The sequence below is a fragment of the Cheilinus undulatus genome, linkage group 6 (assembly GCF_018320785.1).
Source record: "Cheilinus undulatus linkage group 6, ASM1832078v1, whole genome shotgun sequence".
Classification (NCBI taxonomy): Eukaryota; Metazoa; Chordata; class Actinopteri; order Labriformes; family Labridae; genus Cheilinus; species Cheilinus undulatus.
The window spans coordinates 49,431,195-49,452,628 of record NC_054870.1 but is presented as its reverse complement, the minus strand read 5'-3'; the positions used below and the strand labels follow the sequence as shown (position 1 = coordinate 49,452,628).

At 41.3% G+C, this 21,434-nt stretch overlaps 1 protein-coding gene across 1 annotated transcript in view; it reads left to right on the top strand.

Moving 5' to 3' along the window:
* Nucleotides 1–20,606, top strand: part of ism1 (isthmin 1) — a 39,400-nt gene extending 18,794 nt beyond the window's left edge. Inside the window, exons 2-6 of the mRNA XM_041788852.1 lie at nt 8,945–9,160; nt 13,059–13,323; nt 16,925–17,068; nt 17,202–17,291; nt 19,308–20,606. Of these exons, the coding sequence (XP_041644786.1) occupies nt 8,945–9,160; nt 13,059–13,323; nt 16,925–17,068; nt 17,202–17,291; nt 19,308–19,825 (1,233 nt within the window). The 3' untranslated portion in view covers nt 19,826–20,606. The remainder of the gene's footprint in view (nt 1–8,944; nt 9,161–13,058; nt 13,324–16,924; nt 17,069–17,201; nt 17,292–19,307) is intronic.
* Nucleotides 20,607–21,434: the final 828 nt, after the last annotated feature.

Below are 21,434 nucleotides of genomic sequence, written 5' to 3'. Positions count from 1 at the left end.
TCTTTGGTGCTTTATGTGATTGTGATTCCAGATGTTGGCTTTTATCTTTTAAGTTTTACGGTTGAAATCAACAGAATGGGCACAACATGGTGTTTAAAGTGAAGTTTCGGTGCGGCGGAGAGAATGAGAGAGAGAAAGGGAGCTGCAGCCGCTGCTCTGAATAGTCCAACAACGCTTTGAACTACTTGGGATATGGAGTTTCTATCCACCACTTTTTGTGCACATTTTAAATCTGTGAAAATAAATAAATAAGTAATAAATAAGTGAAAGCCAAACTGGGAATTAGCACAGAGGTTCAAAAGGAAGTTGTTCAAAATGCTCCATTTCCATATTTCCTTTGTTTTATTTACCATCGCACCAACTTCCAAGAGCAGATTGCCTCTGGTTCGTACAGTGTTGAGCCCACTTCTGCAGTGTATTTTACATTTTTTTAGGGATACACAATATTTGATATTTGCCGATACCTGATATGCTGATATTTCCAAACTTATTAAGCCAATTGCATTATATATACACCTTTATAACTGTGGGCTGAGGCAAGTGGAGCTTAGTGTGGAGCGGTGAAGAAGGCAGTCTGGTAGTTTTCTACATTTAGGACTTAATTCATGTTCAAGGCTCAGGATTGGCCGCCTAGAGTGTGCCAGCCCTAGGCAATCACCTGATGGAACACTTGTACAATCAACTGATTTTCAAGGCCAAATCATGATTTATACTAGAGTTGTTCTGATTCTAAAACCATCAGGCCGACTACAGCGTATCACAGATTAATCAACATCGGCTAATATATAGCCGATATGTTAACCCTTAGAGCTCACGTGGCACTGATCCTTGAAAGCCCTCCGTTGTGCCTTTCTAAGCATGTCTTCCAAGCATTTGTAGCTCAACGTTTTCTAGTGAGCCCAGAACTTGGCTGACTTTCCAGAGTCTCTGAGGACAGTGTTGTCCTATGCAAAAATACATGACACAGTTTATTAAAATGTTGATAACTTTTGAACCGTAAGCCATAGAAACTTATTCTTTATTTCCTCTGAAAGCTGACCATTTTGCCATTTGTTTGCTCGATGTCTCCCTAGCTCTAAAGGACGCTGTTGTAGCGAGCCCGGAACTTTGGTGACTTTTCGGGGTCTTTGGAGATTAAATCCACAGTGTTACATTTGATAATGAGCATCTTTTTATCCGTTTTTAATTAATTTTCAATCATGTACTTTGACTTTCTTCAGTGGGCAGCCATATTTGTCTACATGCAAAGCATTGTGGGGGTTGTAGTTGCGTTTCTACTGCTTAGAGGAGTAGAGACGCAGGAGTAGGGAATAAACAATGATAAATGCAACTGTTAATTCACATGTCCACCATTATCTAAGATAAGACTATTATACAGCATTTTAACGTCGTCTAAGTTGCATCTATGTGAAATAAACAAAGATAATAAAAATCTAAGAATCTGTGTTCATGTACAGTATATATCCTGTGTATATCAATGTTCTTATTTCATATATCAGCCAATATATCGGTTGGCCAATATATTGGATATTGGCTTTTTTTAGCCCCCAATATCGGCATCAGCCCCAAAAATCCCATATCAGTCAGGCTCTACTGCAGATACAGATATTTAACGTTTTAAGCTAATATCTGCAGGTATTGATATCATGTCAGTAATATCACAGGTACCTACATTATTTTATATGAAGTGTGATTTATTGCTTGACCTGTTGACCCTTAAAGCAAATAAATTCACTTCTGAATCACTTTCACCCCTGAATTTCTAAAAATGTGTTTAGCTTTTTTGATATTTTTGGATGGAAACCACTTTTTTCTAACAGAGAGCTAGATGCCAAAAACATATAAAAAAGACTGGACCACAGGAGAGAAGGGAGACCCTGATGGCACATCTCCACATCCACACAGCAAACAAAAGCAAACTTTTAGAAGATTCCAAACCTTCATGGAGTGATGTTGTCTGGAGATAATCAGCCTAATATGCTTTATAAATTTTAGCAGATAATGTTGAGTGTTGTTAGTGTTCACTCTACATTATCTCAGTTTCATGCCTGCTAAAACTAAGAAACACACCACAGTTCAGGACAAGTTTCATGTTCTTATGTTGCCGTACTTCTCTTTATTTTTGTCATTTTCTAATTCTGCCAATCTGAAATTAATCACTGGCCTCAGTTGGCCCCCAGGCCTCAGCTTGGACACCCCTGCTCTGTGGTAATGAAAACAACGATTAGATGCAGTCCCATATTTGTTAGCATTCAATAACAGTCATTTCTGTGTTTTAATCAGGAGGGATTTGCCTTTATAGGCGGTTCTGTGAATGAAAACAACAAACATAATGATGGGAAACAGCAGATATGGTCCGTCTTTAGTAGCTGTGAAATTCTGGCAGCAGATGAAAATGACTGTTTGTAGAATGAGAATAACGAAACAGTAATAGTGGACTGAAGAGCAGCCTGTGTGGTCTGCAGTTTGAAGCTTTTACAATCCGACCAGAGGAGATCAAACACATATTTATGTACGCTTTTATTTATGTGTTCACGTTGGGATTGAAGCTGTGAGCGCCGTGTTGGTCCTGCTCCCTCGGTGAGGTTTAATTACAGCCGCTGAGTGACTTCTGAAGGCCGGGGACATGAAAGACGAGGTTATCACATGGGCATCAGAGGAACAAGTGGTCATCATAGGGCTATAAAGAGACTCCTGTGATGTTTGAATAAGCAGAAGATATCAAATGCAAATCCTCTTTTTCTGCACTCACTTCTCAGACAGAGCTGATTGGTTACGGAGAGACCTTGTGGTCATAATTTGGAGTTGCTATTTTCCTTAAATTTGATGATTTTGATCGCAAATTCTCATAAAAACTCATCATCTTATCATCAATGAAACATCTCCTGTTATGTGGTGGCAAAAGCCTTTCGTCTTTTCCCTCAAAATTACAGGAAATTGTCCAATCATAGTCAATTAAAACATGAAGATATGGGATGTGAATGTTCTAAATTCTTTAAAATGTGTCATATTATCATATTAACTCCATCTGGAGTCTGGTTGTTGTGATGTGGATGTTGTTTCTTCATGGAAAAGTAGATTTCTACTGCTGTATTTTGTTGAGAAATAGAGAAAATTTCTTTATGTTTTATAATTTTTTTTTTCTTAAAGGTGCAGTATGTTAATTTTTTGGAGTGAAATGTTTGAATTACTACTCACTCTAAACTATATTTTAAGTTGAATTTGTCAGATATTTACCACAGCTTCAAGGCCAGAGAAATCCATGACTTTTTTGTTTGTTTTGTTGACTTTTTTTTGGGGGGGGGGGGGGGGGTTTATGCAATAAAATCGAGAGGATATGTCAGTGAGTAGTTTAGGAAATTAGGCAGAGATACTGAGGAAGTACATGTGGGAAAGGAGCCACAGGTCAGGTTATTTTTATAGCTGTAATAGGACACATCTTGTGTCTTCTTTACCAAACTGTTGAAGCTCTGTCAGGTTAAATAAGGATCAGGTATGAACAGCCCTTTTCAAGTTTAGCCACAACTTCTCTGTTGGATTGCGGTCTGGGCTTTGACTCAACCACTCCAGAACATTCACCTTGATGTCTTATTGTAAAATTAATCTTCTCCCAAGCCATAGTTCTCTTGCAGACTGAATAAGATTGTCCTCCAGGATTTTCTTATATTTGCTGCATTCATTTTACCCTCTACCTTCTCAAGCCTTCCAGGGCCGACTGCTGAGAAGCATCCCCACAGCATGATGCTGCCATCACCTTGCTTCACAGTGGGGGTGGTCTGTTTGTGGTGATGCCAGTGTTTGGCCTTTTGTTGGCCACAAAGCTCCATTTTAGTGTCATCAGACCAAAGAAGGTTCTACCACTTGACCATGGAGTCTCCCACATGTCTTTTGGTGAACTCTAGTCCAGATTTAATCAAAGTTTTCTTCAATAGTGGCTTTCTCTTAGCTCTTAGCTTTGACTGGTGAAGAACCCGGCCAACAGTTGTTGTCTGCAGAGTCTCTCCCATCTCAGCTGCTGAAGCTTGGAACTCCTCCAGAGTAGTCATAGGTGTCTTGGTGTCCTCTCTCACTAGTCTCCTTCTTGCACGCTCACTCACTTTGTGAGGACGGTCTGATCTAGGCAGATTTACACATGTGCCATATTCCTTCTTTTCTTAATAATGGATTTGACTAAACTCTGGGGGATGTTCAGTGCCTTTGATTTTTTTGTAGTCATCTTTTGACTTATACTTTTCAATAACCTTTTTATCTGAGTTGCTGGAGTGTTCTTTTGTCCCCATAGTGTGATAGTGGCCAGGAATACTGATCAACCACTGACTGGACCTTCCAGAAACAGGTGTATTATACTACAATCACTTGAGATACATCCACTGCACTCAGATGATCCCAGTTTTACTAATTGTGAGACTGCTAGCACCAAGTGGCTGGATCTCTGTTGAATTAGGTCAGTCACTTTAAATGGAGTGAATATCTTTTTTTTATTATTATTTATTTGCAGTGTATATCACAGGATGGAAATATTGCAGTGGCAGTATTTGCCAGTATTGTGCAATATTCCACAATCATAAAGTGTTTAATTACATTTTTAGATACTATTTTTTTGCACCAGAAGATGTTTGTTTTCCCTGGAAAGTGCATGGGGTTATATAATCTGAAAACCACTGGATCAACTGGTGGGTCAGGACCCAAAAGTTGGTCTAAGTTAGCTGTTGTGTTCAGTGGGTTGCAAATGTGGACCTTGACAAAATGTGATGAAAAGCCTATGACGTACAGAAGCCCTTATCAGATACCATGTATGCTCTATTACTCAATTTTGCTGTGATAGCAAATGAATTTTGGTTGTTTTCTTAATATTTTGACAAAATTATTTGTTATTTTTCACTAACAGAGCTTGTTTTCCCATATAAATGTGTTAGTCTTTTAAGATCTCTGTAAACCAACCATAATTTTCATGCTATTGAAGAAAATGAGTAAATAAGTCTATGAATGCATGTCCTTCCAGGGCTTCTGTATAGCTAATATTTTTAAATTTTATATTTTTTCCATTAAAAGTTCAAACTACATCATCTTTCAGTAAATACATTTTTCAAATTTTGGGTCATGATTCCTCATTAAGTAGGTGAAAGTGGGCCCTGAGGCTAAACCAGTTGAGAACCACTGCTCCAAATGTAAAATTCACACCAATCATCTGCCTGGAAATTGCTCGATTAGATTGAATTATAACCCATAAATAGTGTGAATAAAGAGCCAGTTTTAAGCCAAAATATTCATCTCTTGTTGCCGAGCTGAGTGAAATGATTTGACCACTAAAACAGCTCGAATCTTCCTCACAACCTGGAAGTGACTGGAGTAATGCTAAATGGAAATCAAAGTGTGTGCCGCCGCTGTCCCCTCTGTGGTTGAATTTTAGTTACATGTTCATTTATAATCCCTCCTCCCTTGCTGTGCAGCTCCATTTACAGCCTCTATAATGTCCCAGAGTGCACCTTGGCTGGACACAAACAGCTCCACTGGGGGCTTTTATGCCCACCACAATGTGGCTGAGCTGACACTTTGTCTGTGACTGGCCACCGCAGCCGCTCAGAGCTGCTGCCATATTCTCAGGCCTCGGCCCGGCCACAAAAACACAGGGGAGGAAGAAACGGGACATGAAGAAAGAAAACAAGCAGCATGATTGATGGCTTCCTTTGATCTTATTTTCTGCCACCCCAGAATGGATGATTGCCGACTACTTATGGCTGTCTGTCCAATTGAGGAATAATTGTTCCTTCTGTGCATACCTGACAGCAGACATATGCCTCAACTGTCCTTCTGGGACGGATTTACAACCCCCCCGTCAGAAGACCAAATGTTTTTCTGTCTGCTAGAAGGCAGATGTAATTATTTTGCAATGTTTGCTTAGGTTTCTCTGTATAGCCTCAGTGCAGGAAAACCATCAGTCTTACATTTCTCCCAGGCAGCACCAGAACATGCTAAAAATGTCTGCATCATATAACCATGCTAAAGAGGCAGCACACTCTGTCAGCCAAAAATGGAAAAAAATATACAGTCTAGCTGTGACTCTGGCTCTGAATGCACGCTGTAGATGGATTATATTTTGGTTTAAGAAGACAAGCACTCAGCTTGGTGTGTTGTTTGTCCCTCTGTTTCGGTGGCTCCATCTTTCTGGGCTCTGAGGAGCTCTGAATCCTTCTCTCCTCACGATTTATGACAGAGGTCACTGCCACATGAACCTCTGTCAACATGAGAGATCAATCTAATGTTACTGCTGAGTGTGCACGCTCGGTCGATGCAGAGTGACATACAGGGACCTTAGTCTTAACCTCCCTTTGAAATCAGTGTTTTTTAAGAGTTTTTCCATTGGTACCCCTGCATTTGATAAAGAAGTTCACCTGAAATAGGGTTATCTAGTGTGCAGCTAAAAACAGTCTATAGTACTGCCACTCAAACATAAAGCAGTTCATATATCTTGAGTTCTTGTCTTGATTTACTCATCTTTGAGTTAGAATAACAAGGCCATAATTGATGATACAGTCATGAAAATTACCAGATATCTTTCATAGCATGTACACTACATAAATAGTAAGTTTCATACCTTTGTGTTCAATTTTGAGGGAGTTGGCAAGCTTTAGTTTTCACTCTCATCCTCAAACGTATCTCTAATCAGGTGGATTTAATTGGTGAACATTTTTACAAATAGGGATAAATAAAATAATTTATATTAACTTGTGAATATCTAGTGAGACTTGTGTAGGTGTACTGCAGTTTACTTTACAGTTTATTACATTTCCCAGTGATTTGGTGTGCAGCTAAAACATAACCCCAAGTCCATTTACTTAAATTTCTATATTTTTCCTATGTTTACTCATTTTTAAGTAGTGGTAACAAGGCCATAATTGATGATCCAACTATGAAAAATACAGGGAATCTTTTACAGTATGCAGACTACAAAAGTATTAAGTTTTGTGTTTTATTTTGAGGCAGCTAGTGAGCTTTTAGTTTTCCCTGGCATCCTCAAACATAACCCTAACCTGGTGGATTTTAATTGGTGAACATTTTACAAATAGGGATAAATAGAATATGTAATATGCATTCTTAGCTTGTGGATATCTAGTGAGACTTGTTTAATGACCTGCAGCTTACTTTGTTATTTATTCACACAGCTTTCCACATTATTTTGCAAGTGACATTTTTCTCTTATTTTCCTAAATATTAATGCAATAGACAGTCAGAGTACTTTTCAAGTCATCAGGCGTTAGAGCATAACTCAAATGTTTTGAACAAACTTCATGATGATAACCATAATTTTTTAGAAATAAAAACCTCAATATGCACTGTTCCACATTATTAAGCAGGCCCTCGGTTTCAAGCACTATGGGAAAGAAAAAGATCTCTCTGCTGCCAAAAAGCCCCAAATAGTGTAATGCCTTGGAGAAGGAATGAAAACATTAGATATTTCATGACAAATTAATCGTTATCAACATACTGTGAAGAAATTTGTGGCTGATTCAGAGCACGGACGGGTTTGTGCAGATAAAGGCATAATGAGGAAGGTTTCTGACAGACAAATTCATCAGATTAAGAGAGCAGATGCTAAAATGCCATTACAAAGCAGCAAACAGGTATTTGAAGCTGCTGGTGCCTCTGGAGTCCCACCAACCTCAAGGTGTAGGATCCTCCAGAGGCTTGCAGTTGTGCATAAACCTACTATTCAGCCCCCCCTAACCAATGCTCACAAGCAGAAACGGTTGCAGTGGGCCCAGAAATACATGAAGACTCATTTTCAAACAGTCTTGTTGACTGATGAGTGCCGTGCAACCCTGGATGGTCCAGATGGAGGAGTAGTGGATGGTTGGTGGATGGCCACCATGTCCCAATAAGGCTGTGATGTCAGCAAGGAGGGGGCGGAGTCATGTTGTGGGCCAGAATCATGAGGCTAGGGTTAGGAGAGCTGATAGGACCCTTTAGGGTCCCTGAAGGTGTGAAAATGATCTCGGCAAAGTGTATGGAGTTTCTGACAGACCACTTTCTTCCATGGTACAAAAAGAAGGGCAGTTTCTTCTGTAGCAAGGGTACATGACAGCAGAATGAGATGGTGCATGCATGACAATGCACCATCTCATACTGCAAAGAATCCCTCTGTGTCATTGGCTGCTATGGGCATAAAAGGAGAGAAACTCATGGTGTGGCCCCCATCCTCTCCTGACCTCAACCCTGTTGTGAACCTTTGGAGCATCCTCAAGCTAAAGATCTATGAGGGTGGGAGGCAGTTCACATCAAAACAGCAGCTCTGGGAGGATATTCTGACATCCTGCAAAGAAATTCAAGCAGAAACTCCCCAAAAACTCACAAGTTTAGTGGATGCAAGAATTGTGAAGGTGATATCAGAGAAGGGCTCCTATGTCTACATGGAACTTGTCCTGTTAAGATGTTTTTGATTGAAATAGCTTTGATTTCAGTAAAAGCTATGTTTGATGTTACAACTATGAAAGTTATCATTTATCTTAAACAGCATATCCTATCCACAACCTTAAAGTTTCATGCCTTTGTGTCAAACTTTAAGGGAGATGGTGAGCTTTTTGTTTTTACTGGCATCCATTCACTGTAATCCACATAGGATGGATTTTAATTTGTGACCTTTTTCAAAAAAAAAAAGACTTAAAAATTCTATACTGTGTTCTAATTTGGTAATATTCAATGAAACATGCATAGGTGTTGCTGCAGGTGTGTACTGTTTCATGATCATGTTGTTAATGTATTGTATTGTTATTGTGTTGTAAGGTCTCACTTTATAAAGACCTTTGTTGCCGCTGTTTGAATGAATCCATGTGCCAACTGTGTAAGCTAGGACTACCGATTTCTCATTGGGACCAAGTATCCCATCACATTGCATCTCATTACACAGTAAGTCAGTAGTAAATTATGTTCCTTTTTCTCTTAACAGAACAATATAAATGCAAAAAGCAGCTCCTCAGCCCAGCTGGCTCCCGAAGACCGGAGATCCGGTCCTGAACACCGGCTGACCCACCGGCCTGCCACCCTCCCCTGGGCACAGGGCAGCAACATGCACCGAGACGGCCCGGGGGCTTTCCTCCTCGATCTGCACAACTTCCCCGACCTCTCCAAAGCAGATATCAATGGACAGAACCCCAACATACAGGTGATCATGTGTGTCTGTGCACCTGCCAGCGTGCTTTGATGCTTTGACTGACTCGTAAGACATGGCTACTCATGCACACAGGACAGGAAGAGCAAACAGGAAGAGGGAGAATAGTTTGGTGCACATCACTGCCCCCTTTTTCTCCCCCCCTTCCTGCTTCCTCCTCTGCCTGTGTCCTTTCACACTTCCTGGCTCGTAGTAAAGCTTAAGATAGACACTGAGGCCTCACGTCCATCATAATGACAGCTGAAAGGCACTTGCTAACCAGCAATGCTTTTACTCCTAACCCATGTGCATGAAGACAGACGGCAGCTTATGGAAATGTGCGGCGAACCCTCGCAGATGGCCGAGTAACCGCTGCCATGTTTAAATTATTCTCCTGTCTAATCCAACAAGGGGGTCTCTCCATTTCTGAGAGCATCAGCGCTAAATCCGAGCAGGAACAAAGTGTATTAACATTTCAAGATGTGGGAAGAGAGCAGAGCAACCAATTGAGCAAGGGCGTGAGGCTGTGGGAGGAGGGGGGTGTCTTTGATCCTGGGATTCATCTGGCTTTCATGGTCTGGAGGAGGCTGAGTAGCCCTTTGAACTTTGTGTTTAGGTGGAGAGAGCCTGAGAGGTGGGAGGGCGACTGTGGGGCAGGGGTGAGGGTCCCCCCTCATCTGGGAGGCACATGTGTGAGGACAGAAACGGGGGAGGGGGCGATTTAGTGTGAAGGGGCATCTAAATGTGTCACCAAACTGCCCCATTTGGTCAAAAAAAGCTTTCAAATGTGCTTAGATGATGACTTTATATGAAATACAGACTTCAACTAAGGATGTAGGAGATTCTTACACATAGTGAGTATATAACCAGCAGTAGATAGAGGTCAGCATGGTCCTTATGTTGAAAATCTGTCTGGAGTAACACATCTGAGCTAAGCTTTGCACTGCTGTGGATGCAGTTTGTGAGAGCATACTTTATTTTTGAGCATCTTCCTCGCATCACCAGTTCCCTTTCCCTCTGCACTTTATTTTTAAGTGTGCAAAATCTGCAGATCTTCATGTACCATTGGCTCAGTCCCATTTCTAACTTCCAACCACTCACTTTCCTGTGAATGCAAGCAAACCATATTCAGACCCTGCCGTTTCAAGAGGTAGTCTCAGGAATGATATGCAATAGATGTAAATGCAACTGGGCCTGAGTACAGAGCATCTTCTCTCCCTTTGTAAACAGTCGCATCCAAGCATCAAGGACCCATTTCACCCTATGAGCTGCATGGTAGATGTGGGAGTAGGACCAGGCTGGTTGACATCTTAAAGAAAGCCCCCCACAGCAGCATCTAGGATAGGTTTGAAACAATCATGTCAAATGTGAAAATCTCTTAGTGGTAGGGGAAATGGGAAAAAGAACAGTGTAGTGCGTCTACCAGAGTTTTAAGCTTTGATATGACGCTAGAAAAAATCAAACTATATCAACACCAATTGTGATACCCTGGCTACAAATATAGAAGACTTTGGCACCAAATACTCATTGATTTCTTATGTTGAATTATTGATTATTGTTTGCAAACTCTGTAGGAGGCTATAGTTTTTCTTCTATATACCTAGACATTGTTTTAGTGTTTTCCTGCAAGTTTTGGTTGATTGAATCCTCTTCTTTGCACTTACTGTATAAAGTAAATGTAGCGTCTTTTGCATCCCTGATTCCAAAAAAGTTGGGGCTTTTTTTTTAAGTATAAATGAAAACAGAATGCAATGATGTGCAAATCTCATAAAGCCATATTTTGTTCACAATAGAGCATAAACAACATATCAGATGTTGAAATTGAGACATTTTACCATTTCATGAAAAAATATAAGCTAATTTTGAATTTGATGGAAGCAACACATCTCAAAAAAAAATATTGGGACAGGGCAACAAAAGGTTGGAAAAGTAAGTGGTTCCAATTTGAAACAGCGATTAGGTTGACTGACAACAGGTCAGTAACATGACTGGGTATGAAAGGAGCATTTTAGAGAGACTGAGGTGGCTTTCACACTAGGGGCTCGGTCCCGGTTCTGAGTGCACTTGAGCCCAAAGTCTGGTTCGTTTGGGTAGTATGAATGCAAATCAACCGCTCCCGGGCACCAGGCCCAGGCCCACTTGGGGAGGTGGTCTCGGGTGCGATTCAAGTGGACTTTTGGCACGGTTTGGTTGAGATGTGAATGCAACCACGCTCGGATACGAGACAGACCGTTGTATCAGCTTTATGACATCATTGCAAAAACTGAACTTATTTCCACAGCCTGGCAGTTTGTTCACATTTTTCCCTCAATAAAGGGAGGAAATCATCATAATACAGCCAATTAACAGTCTGTTGTGACTCACCTTACAGATGAACACAAGTTGGAGTCAGTGAGATGAGATGAGATGCAAAGGTAATAAAAGTCTCCTGTCACCTCAAAAACTGCTGTATCTGAGCGGTGCGAGCCCATTTAATCCTCTGAGCTGCACATAGATGTGCAGATGCGAACAGCAAAGTTGCTGGCATCTTAAAAGTGATTTTAATCATCCATGGCTGCAGGATGGATTTTTTGCCAGATCAAAACAAAAATAATCTTTGCTCAGGTCATGACCCCAGAGGTTGCCATGGTAGCTTCTTCTTCTCTCTCCTCCTTTACGGGGTTGTAAACCAGCTACGTGCATACTGCCACCTGCTGTTTCTGGCTGAGTAAATACGCAAGTGTGCCCTGGCATGGTTCGATGTTGCTAATGTGAAAGCAAGCCAGGGGGGAAGGGGAGGGGGAGGAATCGTGCCGCTGCGCGGTTCGAAACAACTGGGCCTAATTTGAAAGCGCCCTGAGTCTCTCAGAAGTAAAGATGGGCAGCGGTTCACCAATCTGCGAAAAAAAAATCTGTCTAAAAATTGTTAAAAGAAATGTTCTTCAACATAAAATTGTGAAGACTTTGAATATCCCATCTACAGCCCATAATATCATTAAAAGATTCAGAGAATCTGGAGGAATCTCTGCAAGCAAGGGGCAAGGCTGATGTTCAATATTTGATACTCATGATCTTCAGGCCCTCAGGCAGCACTGCATTTTAAAAGCAGGCATTATTCTATACTGCAAATCACTGCATGGGCTCAAGAACACTTCCAGATGTCATTGTCTGTCAACACAGTTGGCCATGCCATCCAAAAATTCTAGTGAAAGCTGTACCATGCAAAGACTCTTCTGGGCCAAAGCTCATTTAGAATGGACTGAGGAAAAAAGGAAAACTGTTCTGTGGTCAGATAAATCCAAATTTAAAATTCTCCTTGGAAACCGTGGGAGCGGTATCCTGTGTCATTTTGCAGGCACAGAAGGCTTTATCTATTTCAGGGAGACAATGCTAAAAAACATACCACATCCATCTCAACAGCATGGCTTCACGGGAAAAGAGTCCGGGTGCTGACCTGGCCGCATGCAATCCAGACATTTCACCAATAGAAAACATTTGGAGCAATATTAAATGAAAAATCCATCAAAAAGGGCTGTCGACCAACTAGAGGCCTAAATGAGACAAGAATGGGACAATATTCCTCTCCTAAAACTCCATCAGTATTTTTATGAAACAGCATAATGTTTCAGTTTCAACATCTGTTATGTTGTTTATGTTCTGTTGTGAATAGAATATGGATTTATGAGATCTGACAATCATTGCATTCTGTTTTGATTTACATTTTACAAGGTGACCCATCTTTTTTGCAAATGGGGTTGTACGTCTACAAGAAAACAACACAAAATAGGTTCCATACATGATAAATGTACTAAGACAAAGCAAAAATACTGTACTCCGGTGTTATTTTATGGGTGTAACAGTGACTATTGCCAATACAACCCCATTTTCAGAAATCCAAACTCTCACTTTAACCAGAATTTGCTCTTTCTTGCAGGTGACCATTGAAGTGGTGGACGGACTGGAGAGCCATGAGCCAGAAAAAGGCCTCCGAAAGGAAAGCAAGCCCAGCTGGGCGTCTCCTAACTGGAGGAACTGGTGGCCTCGCTCTTCTTCACCCTCCTCCTCTTCTACCCATCAAAACGAGGAACACGATCGCTCGTACGGGAGCAACGGCGAGGACAGCAACTTCCTCCGGCCGTCGGCAGACTGGGACAGGAGAGGAGGCACCGGGGGAGGAAGCAAAACCCAAAGTGAATACGGTAAGAACGAGGAGGAAATGAGCGCACATTGCACATGGCAGAATATTTATCCCAGGCTCTTATTTGAGTACCGTTTTTCAGCGTCTCCACAGATGGCCATAGTCTGATGTGGAATCTGTAATTTGCAGATTTGCTGATTTAAGCTGTCACCATAATAAGTGCAGTCATCCCAGGCGAGCCTTTGGGAGCCCCTGATTGAAGCCTTTAACACTCTTTTATGAGACGGATTCCTCTGTGGTGTGCAGCTCTCTACGTGACACAGTTTAAACCCCTCGCTACATCAAAGTTCAGCAGCAGGAATGGGGCCAGAAGCGCTGTTTGGCTGCCACACCGTTCTCACAACAGCCTCCAAAAGTAACCCCGCAGATAAATCTGCCGTGGAAGAATTTACGCTCACTGTCATACAGTGTGTGCGTCCGACCCGTGTTGTAGCATGCCCAAACCAACATGGTGGAGCAGGAATGCTCGCGCTGTGGTGAATGTGATTTTATCCACTTGTGCTGCAGCGGTAACAGAGGCTATTTTATAACCTTTTCAGTCAAACCAAAGCCGGTGTTTAATGTTTTTTGGTTATCGCTGCGGTCAGCTCCAAATTATTATTTATGTGAAACCACACTAATGGACACAGACATATTTTATCATCATTGCTGTCCTGGTTTAAACCTAATAATCATAACTGTGGACAAGCAGAGGGACATCCATTACAGGCCAAGGATAGCATAATCTTATCTGTGGTCTGAGGGCAGGTTATTATCAACTTTTCTAAATCCTATCTACTCTGTGAGTGGCCACCAGCTCCTTGGCCCTCATTGAAAGGGGAGAGAAGCAGTGTTAGACGGATATCTGGCCTGTATTCATACAAAATGCTCATAATGAGGGGCAGATGGCAGTGGGGGTGGGGGGTGTATAGGAAGGATTGGACCCTAGCCAGAAATACTTCCATCCCAACATGCCTACATTAATTCTCTTCATTGATGGAGTGCTGCTTTCAAGATGTGGATGTGTGCGTGTTAGCGGTTGGATGAGGTGGTGGTAGAGCCTGGTGTAACTGTTTCCATGTATTCCCATTACAGCGATCTGCTCAATGATAATTGGAGCTAAAGAGGATTTCTTGCCGTTTCACTTCCCATTTACAAACCAATGAATCACAGACGGAAGAGCCCATTGGTGTCCAGTACCACTGTGCCAGGGAAAAAGAAAGCAGCAACCCTCAGGGCAGAAAAATGAAGCCAGGATTGAAGTACCAAAAAAAAATGTAGTCCCTTAAATGGCCACTAGAGGCTGCATCTGAAAGCCTTGCAAGATGAATCTGCATAATGATAGACATGAACTTGCAAGATAACCCTGCAAAGCTGAATGAAGTCATCAGGCAGATTTATCATGCAAAGTTTCAATCTGAAACAACTGTGACTGGTCTGAGAATGGACTAGACCAATCAGCATCAATACAGGAGAATGAGACAGTAGCTACAGGCTGGGTTTAATTGTGCTGCAACCTGGTAGCAATGGCTGCAGCTGGTGAAACCATTAGCTCAGACGTACACTACCGCTCAAATGTTTGGGATCACTTGAAATTTTTTCTTGTTTCCCGTGGAAATTATACAACAAATGAACTGGACATTGTCAGAGTTAAAATAATGATTTTCTTTAAACTTTACGACTTTGCCGTCGTAGAAAATAACTCCTTTTGCAGCAATTACAGCCATGCAGACCTTGGGCATTCTGGCTGTCAGTTTTTCAATTGAATCTGATGAGATTTCCCCCCATGCTTCCTGGAGAATCTCCCACAAGATGGATTGGCTTGATGGAGTCTTCCTCCATACCATACGGTTACACTACTCCCACAGCAGCTAAACAGGGTTCAGATCCGAAGACCATGCTGGCAACTCCATTACAGTCAGAATTCTGGCTTCTTCTTTAAATATTTTGTAGACATCTTGGAGGTGTGTTTCGGGTCATTATCCTGTTGTAGGATGAGATTTGCCCCAAGTAACTGCTGTCCACAGGGTGTGGCATGTCATTGCAAAATTTTGTGATAGCTTTCCTTACCCAAGGTCCCTTCCACTCTTTACAAATCTCCTATTCTACCACCTACAAACTGCTGATGGAGCAGTTAGCTTCCATGTAGCTACAGCGGTAGTTTAATCAGAACAGGACAACATTTCTTGAATTGAAAAAGACGTGCAATGAATGTCTGTCTTGGTGGATGTGCTCATTTCTTGGGTGTGGCTTCAGCTCATTCAACTGACATGCTCACAGAATCCTAGAGCAGATATTACTGCCTCATTTGGATGGATACGCCTGTTTCCGTGTTTCTCACTGGCAAATCTTGCAAACAAGTGGAGACTGCGATTTCAATATGGAAGCTGCCGTGGATTGACTTCAAGAGCTGTTTGAGTCCGCCTATTGTAAGCAGACGACTGACTTCACACAGGCTTTGTCCAATTCTTTCTACAGTCTATGCTTGCAAAGCTCCCGTCTGAACTGTTTGGGCCCAGTTTGAAAGTGACAGGACCTATCAGCATTGAGGGGCAGTACTTTTGGGTGTGGCAGAGTCATGACGTAAGCAAGCAGCAACAAGAGATTGGTGCAATTACGGCAGAAGAGCTTAGCGTGGATGCTGCTAAAGCACCAGTTTTGTCAGGACTTTATGACATTTCTTCATTAAAAGAACAAAGAACAGCAGTGAGTTGATTTCTTTTTGAAAACGACAAAAGTTGTGCACTGACATGTCTACAATCACCATGGTTTTCATTATGCAGTTCTGTACGGAGTTTACTCCTCAGTAGCGGCTACGTCACGTGTTTTGTTGCCCTGATTGGCCTGTAAAGATGTGACAGACAGAACCTTCATCCAATCGCCCTCCGAGTTTTTTTCAAAGGCTCTGCCCTTTCCCAAACGCTGTCTCTGAGAGATTTACCAGATGGATGTGTGAAATAAATCCATCTGGCATGCCAGGTTACAATTTTTCATGATTTGAAGCTTGATCTTATAAACTTAGAGATGTTTTTCTTGACTAAAATGTGACACAGTGGCCATAACACAGTGGCCTGTCATACAACAAACCTAAAATACAAAATTTGTATTACTTTGCAGGGACTTTAAGTGCAAACTGTTGGTTTATTTCTTGTTTTAACTGAGAAACCAACTCATCCACACTGCCTAAATTGCAGGTATTCATTGGCAATGTTTCAGAGCTGAAACAATGCCAGTGTATTTGGTGTACAATTAAGACATTGCACTCTCCCCTTTCTCTTTTCCTGCAGCAGCTTTTGGTTAAAATGTGATTGAAGGCGCGCCGGTTCATCTCAGTGGGTAGAGCAGGCACCCATACACAGAGGCTATAGTCCTCATTGAACTGGTCACAGGATTGATTCCTGGTCTCTCCCCCCATATTTTCTGTCTCTCTTCAGCTATCCTATCTTAATAAAGGCAAAAAAATCCCCAAAGATAGCCTTTCAACAAAAATGACGGTAGAAATGGCATTTTTAAAGCCCTGGTGCATTTTACAATATGTATCATTAAAATAAGTGAGGTTTTATTATTTAATATGTAGAATTTGATAAGTGTGCGCTGACTATCTCTCTTTCTATCTGATTCAGATTATATGGACGGAGAGGGGGACTGGAGTAACTGGACGGCGTGCAGTGTCACCTGTGGAAACGGGAACCAGAAGAGAACGCGGTCGTGTGGTTACGCCTGTACAGCCACTGAGTCCAGAACCTGTGACATGCCAAACTGCCCAGGTAAAGGCTTCACTTTGGATCCTAGAGCATAAAAGTCCAAACTCGAGTGGCTATTAGAGGATCACCTGTGCTGATTTATAACTCTTTTCATCTTTTCCTCCATCTTACACTGCTCATTCATCTTTCTCTTTAGGTATTGAAGACGCCTTCAAGACTGCAGCGACTGAAGTGAGCCTGTTAGCTGGAACAGATGAGTTCAATGCCACGGAGCTCTTTGGTGTTGGTAAGAATCTACTGCTTTTGTCTTTCTCTAAACCTCATTTCTTAGTCTATCAAAGACAGCTCATCCATCTGGCAGCAGCGTTCCCTCACACACACTTAGCATTCCTCATGCTCGGGCTGCGCCCCATTACTGTGCACACATGAAAATGTGCAGCAAGGCAGGAAGAGCACAGTATGCAGCTGCTAGGTCTCTCTTTGTCAGAGTGTGCCTAAACAGCCCAGTAGAAGCACACTTTCATCTTAGATATCACACCTTCTAACAGTTAGAGAAAGTGCAATTACATCCCACCATCACCACAAGAGAAAACCATTTAACAATCAAATTTAGCATCTATCTGAAGCATGGGGTGACAGTGTGAAGCTATAATCCCCTGCCACTTTTTTAGAAATCCAAAACCCATTCTATACTTCATCTCTATTTTTGTTTGTTTGTGCAGTTCTTGTTTGTTTCCCCATTAGTGACCTTTGGTATAACTTTGTTAGGGGGCTTAACAGCTGTAAAAAGATGAAATTTGGTATTCTGCCTCTCACATTCCCTCCAAGTGGATAAAATTGGATGACGTGCCCTCTGCATAGACAAAAGTGGAAAAAATGCCCTTTTAATTGCCCTTTAAATGGATGAATTTTTACAAATTGCCTCTTAAAGGCCCTTTAAATAAACAATATATTATAAATTGTAATTTGTGTACCCTCGAAATAGAAAAAAATCTCCAAATTGCCTCTTAAATTGCCCTCTAAATGGACTAAATTTGACAAATTGCAACTTAGGTGCACTCTAAATAGACAGAATATTACAAATTGCAGCTTAAAGTGCCCTTTAAATTGAAAAAATTAAAAACAAAAATGCGACTTAAGTGCACTCTAAATTGCAAAAAAATTGTACATTTTGCCTCTTAAGTGGCCTTTAAATAGACAAAATTTAACAAAATTCCACTTAAGCGCCCTTTAAATAAACAATATTTTATAAATTGCAACTTGTGTGTCCTCAAAATAGAAAAAAATCTACAAACTGCCTCCTAAATCCCCCTCTAAATAAACAAAATGTTAAAAATTGACTCTTAAGTGCCCCTCTAAATAGACAAAAATTGACAAATTGACTTAAGTGCCCTTTAAATGGACAAAATGTTAGAAATTATGAATAAAGTGCACTCTAAATTGCTAAAATTTTTTACAAATTGCCTCATAAATTGCCTCTAAATAAACAAAATTTAACAAAATTCCTCTTAAGCACCCTTTAATTGGCATAATCTGACAAAAAAACTTTCATATGACAAAAGTGTCTCTAGTTTGCCTTTTTTTATTGAATATATATAATAAATTGTCCTCCAGGGTTGTCTTTGAGTGTGCAGGGTCTCTTCTCAGTAAATGAAACCTCATATCTAAGTATTTGGAGACTCACTAAGCTTCCTGGTCTAAAGTTCATTTTCAGTGACATCCCCCCCTCGTCAATCTTTAAATCAGTATGCTTGGTAATTCCTCGCCTGTTTTTACAGAGGTGTAGTAGGTATAATCAGTCATAACAATCAGTGAATCTCAACCAGGATTTCTGTCTATTTCACCATAAATGAAACTATAAATGACCACGTTTTGAATGCTGGTGCCCACTGCACACAGCAGGTGCCAATTTTTATCATTTTTGCCCCTCAAACATCCTGCATTCGCCACTGCTCCTTGGGTTATTATCACTACATGTCTGTCTGAAGGCAGAATTTTTCATTTACCTTGATTCAGAGCATTTGCAGCTCTACATGTTACAAAACAGAAATTTTCCCCACAGATTAACCAGTTTACCTGGTGTGGAGATGATTTTCTTAGTCCTGCAGACCTCCACAAACAAGTAGCTGAATTTTTTCCTCTTCTTTTTTCACTATTTGAACGGTGGACACAGCCATGAACAGTACATAACTTTGACATTTTGATAGCTCTTCTCTATGCAGAAATCACCATCTTTTTGTCATCAGAGAGAAGTACATATCAGAAGACAGATGAAACATAAATTTGTGTTCATTTCTTCCAGACACAGACAGCTGTGAGCGATGGATGAACTGCAAGAGCGACTTCTTGAAGAAGTACATGACCAAAGTGGCGAACGACCTCCCCAGCTGCCCCTGCTCTTACCCGACTGAGGTGGCCTACAGCACGGCAGACGTACACGACCCTCCCACTCGCAGAGATTTCCGATGGAAGGACGCCAGTGGGCCCAAAGAGAAGCTGGAGATTTACAAGCCGACGGCCCGTTACTGCATCCGCTCCATGCTGACGCTGGAGTCCACCACTCTGGCAGCTCAGCACTGCTGCTACGACGACAGCATGAAGCTCATCACGCGGGGCAAAGGAGCCGGGACGCCGAACCTCATCAGTACCGAGTTCTCGGCTGATCTGCACTACAAGGTGGACATCCTACCGTGGATCATCTGCAAAGGAGACTGGAGCCGCTACAACCAGGCAAGGCCGCCAAACAACGGACAGAAGTGTCCTGAAAACCCGCAGGACGAGGACTACTACAAACAGTTTGAGGAAGCGAGGGAGTTCTAGCCTGCTGCAGAGAGAACGGAGGAAAAACACTGCGTAAATATTCAGCTAAACCTCAGAAATGGTGCTGAAACCATTTTTTATTTTTCTAACGTGAACTTTTTGGCTCTGAGGAACAAGACTTAGGCTCTTTTGAACTAGGACTAAAAATCCCCGGAGTCACAAGAAACTTTGACATAAATGGGCACAAACTTTGCTTTGTTTTTTAACATTTTTATAAAACATGCCTCTGAAAAATGACGGAAAATGTCTCCAGTAATGTTCTACCAATATAACTCTTAAAGATTTGGTCACTAAAGGGAGTTTTTTTATTCTAAAAAAGGGAAGATTATTATTTTAGAAATGTTCGTTTAGATTGATTTAATGTTTGTCGCCATAGGTTGTCCATGTTCAGTGAATCAGAGAGGTCTCCCATTTTTTCAGTCACAATACCCAGGTCCTCATGTATGCTTGTGAGTTTATTTAGCATGCACATTCTTTTGTTTTTACAGTTAATTTCCATCCATGTCCCCCATGTCTGTGAGGCAGATCTTTGTAAAAATCTTGCATTATTTTTGTAAAGTATTTATTAAGTTGTAGCTGTGTCTGAGTTGGTTGTCTTTGACTGTGGTTTCTGATAACTCCTATGGCTGAATGCTAACTTGAGATTCCTCTCTAGCTCAAACTTTTATTCATCTCTCAAGTTAGGATTAAACCGTTATCGAGCATAAAGAATGTGTGGATTTATCTGTATGGAAAGATCTTTGAGATATAAGTCTATTAATAAATTTTTAAAAAGCCAATGAAAAAAGCAGAAATCTGTGTATGCTGTGTTGATGGAAAGAGACGTATTAAACGCTTAAAAATGTGGCTTAAAGAGGTTAAACAAGTATTTCAAAACAACATGGAGCCTCGTCAGCCCAAGTTGGTACAACAGATACGACCCCAATTCCAAAAAAGTTGGAACCCTGTGTAAAATGTAAAGCAATGCAATGATTTTCGATGATCATAAACCCATATTTTATTCACAATAGAACATAAACATATCAGATGTTTAACTGAGACATTTGACCATTTCATGAAAAATATCAGCTCATTTAGAATTTGATGGCAGCAGCACATCTCAAGAAAAGTAGGGACCTACCATTGGTAGGTTTGTAGGTCTAGGCCTATATAAAAGGTAGAATGTTACCGCCTCTAAGTGACTTTACCATTCAGAGACCACTCCCATCCTCTTCTGCACTGCTTCATCTCTAAGAGCTTTAGTAACGCCGGTGCTTGAGCCAACAGCTCTAACGAGTATAGCTTAGGGCCACCACGGTCCACCACTACAGCCTGCTTCAGGGGACTCTGAAGGGGAAAAATACTCCACCTCAAAAGATCGCTATGAGGCAGCAGAGCTGCTGGACTCTGTGTCACTTTCTGACAAGGGGAGTCACTGTCACTCCCGCTTCATCTGGAAAACCCCGCCCTTAAAAGAAAAAAAAAGTCCTTGTCCCCTCCCTTCTCTCAGTACCAAACTGCTCAATTTCTGTGCATCTTTTGAAATCCTGAAGTGGGCGGAGTTAGCTTTGAGCTAGTGGTTCACTTACACTTTAATGATATTTTTACTGTAGGTTATGCGATCTTTGAA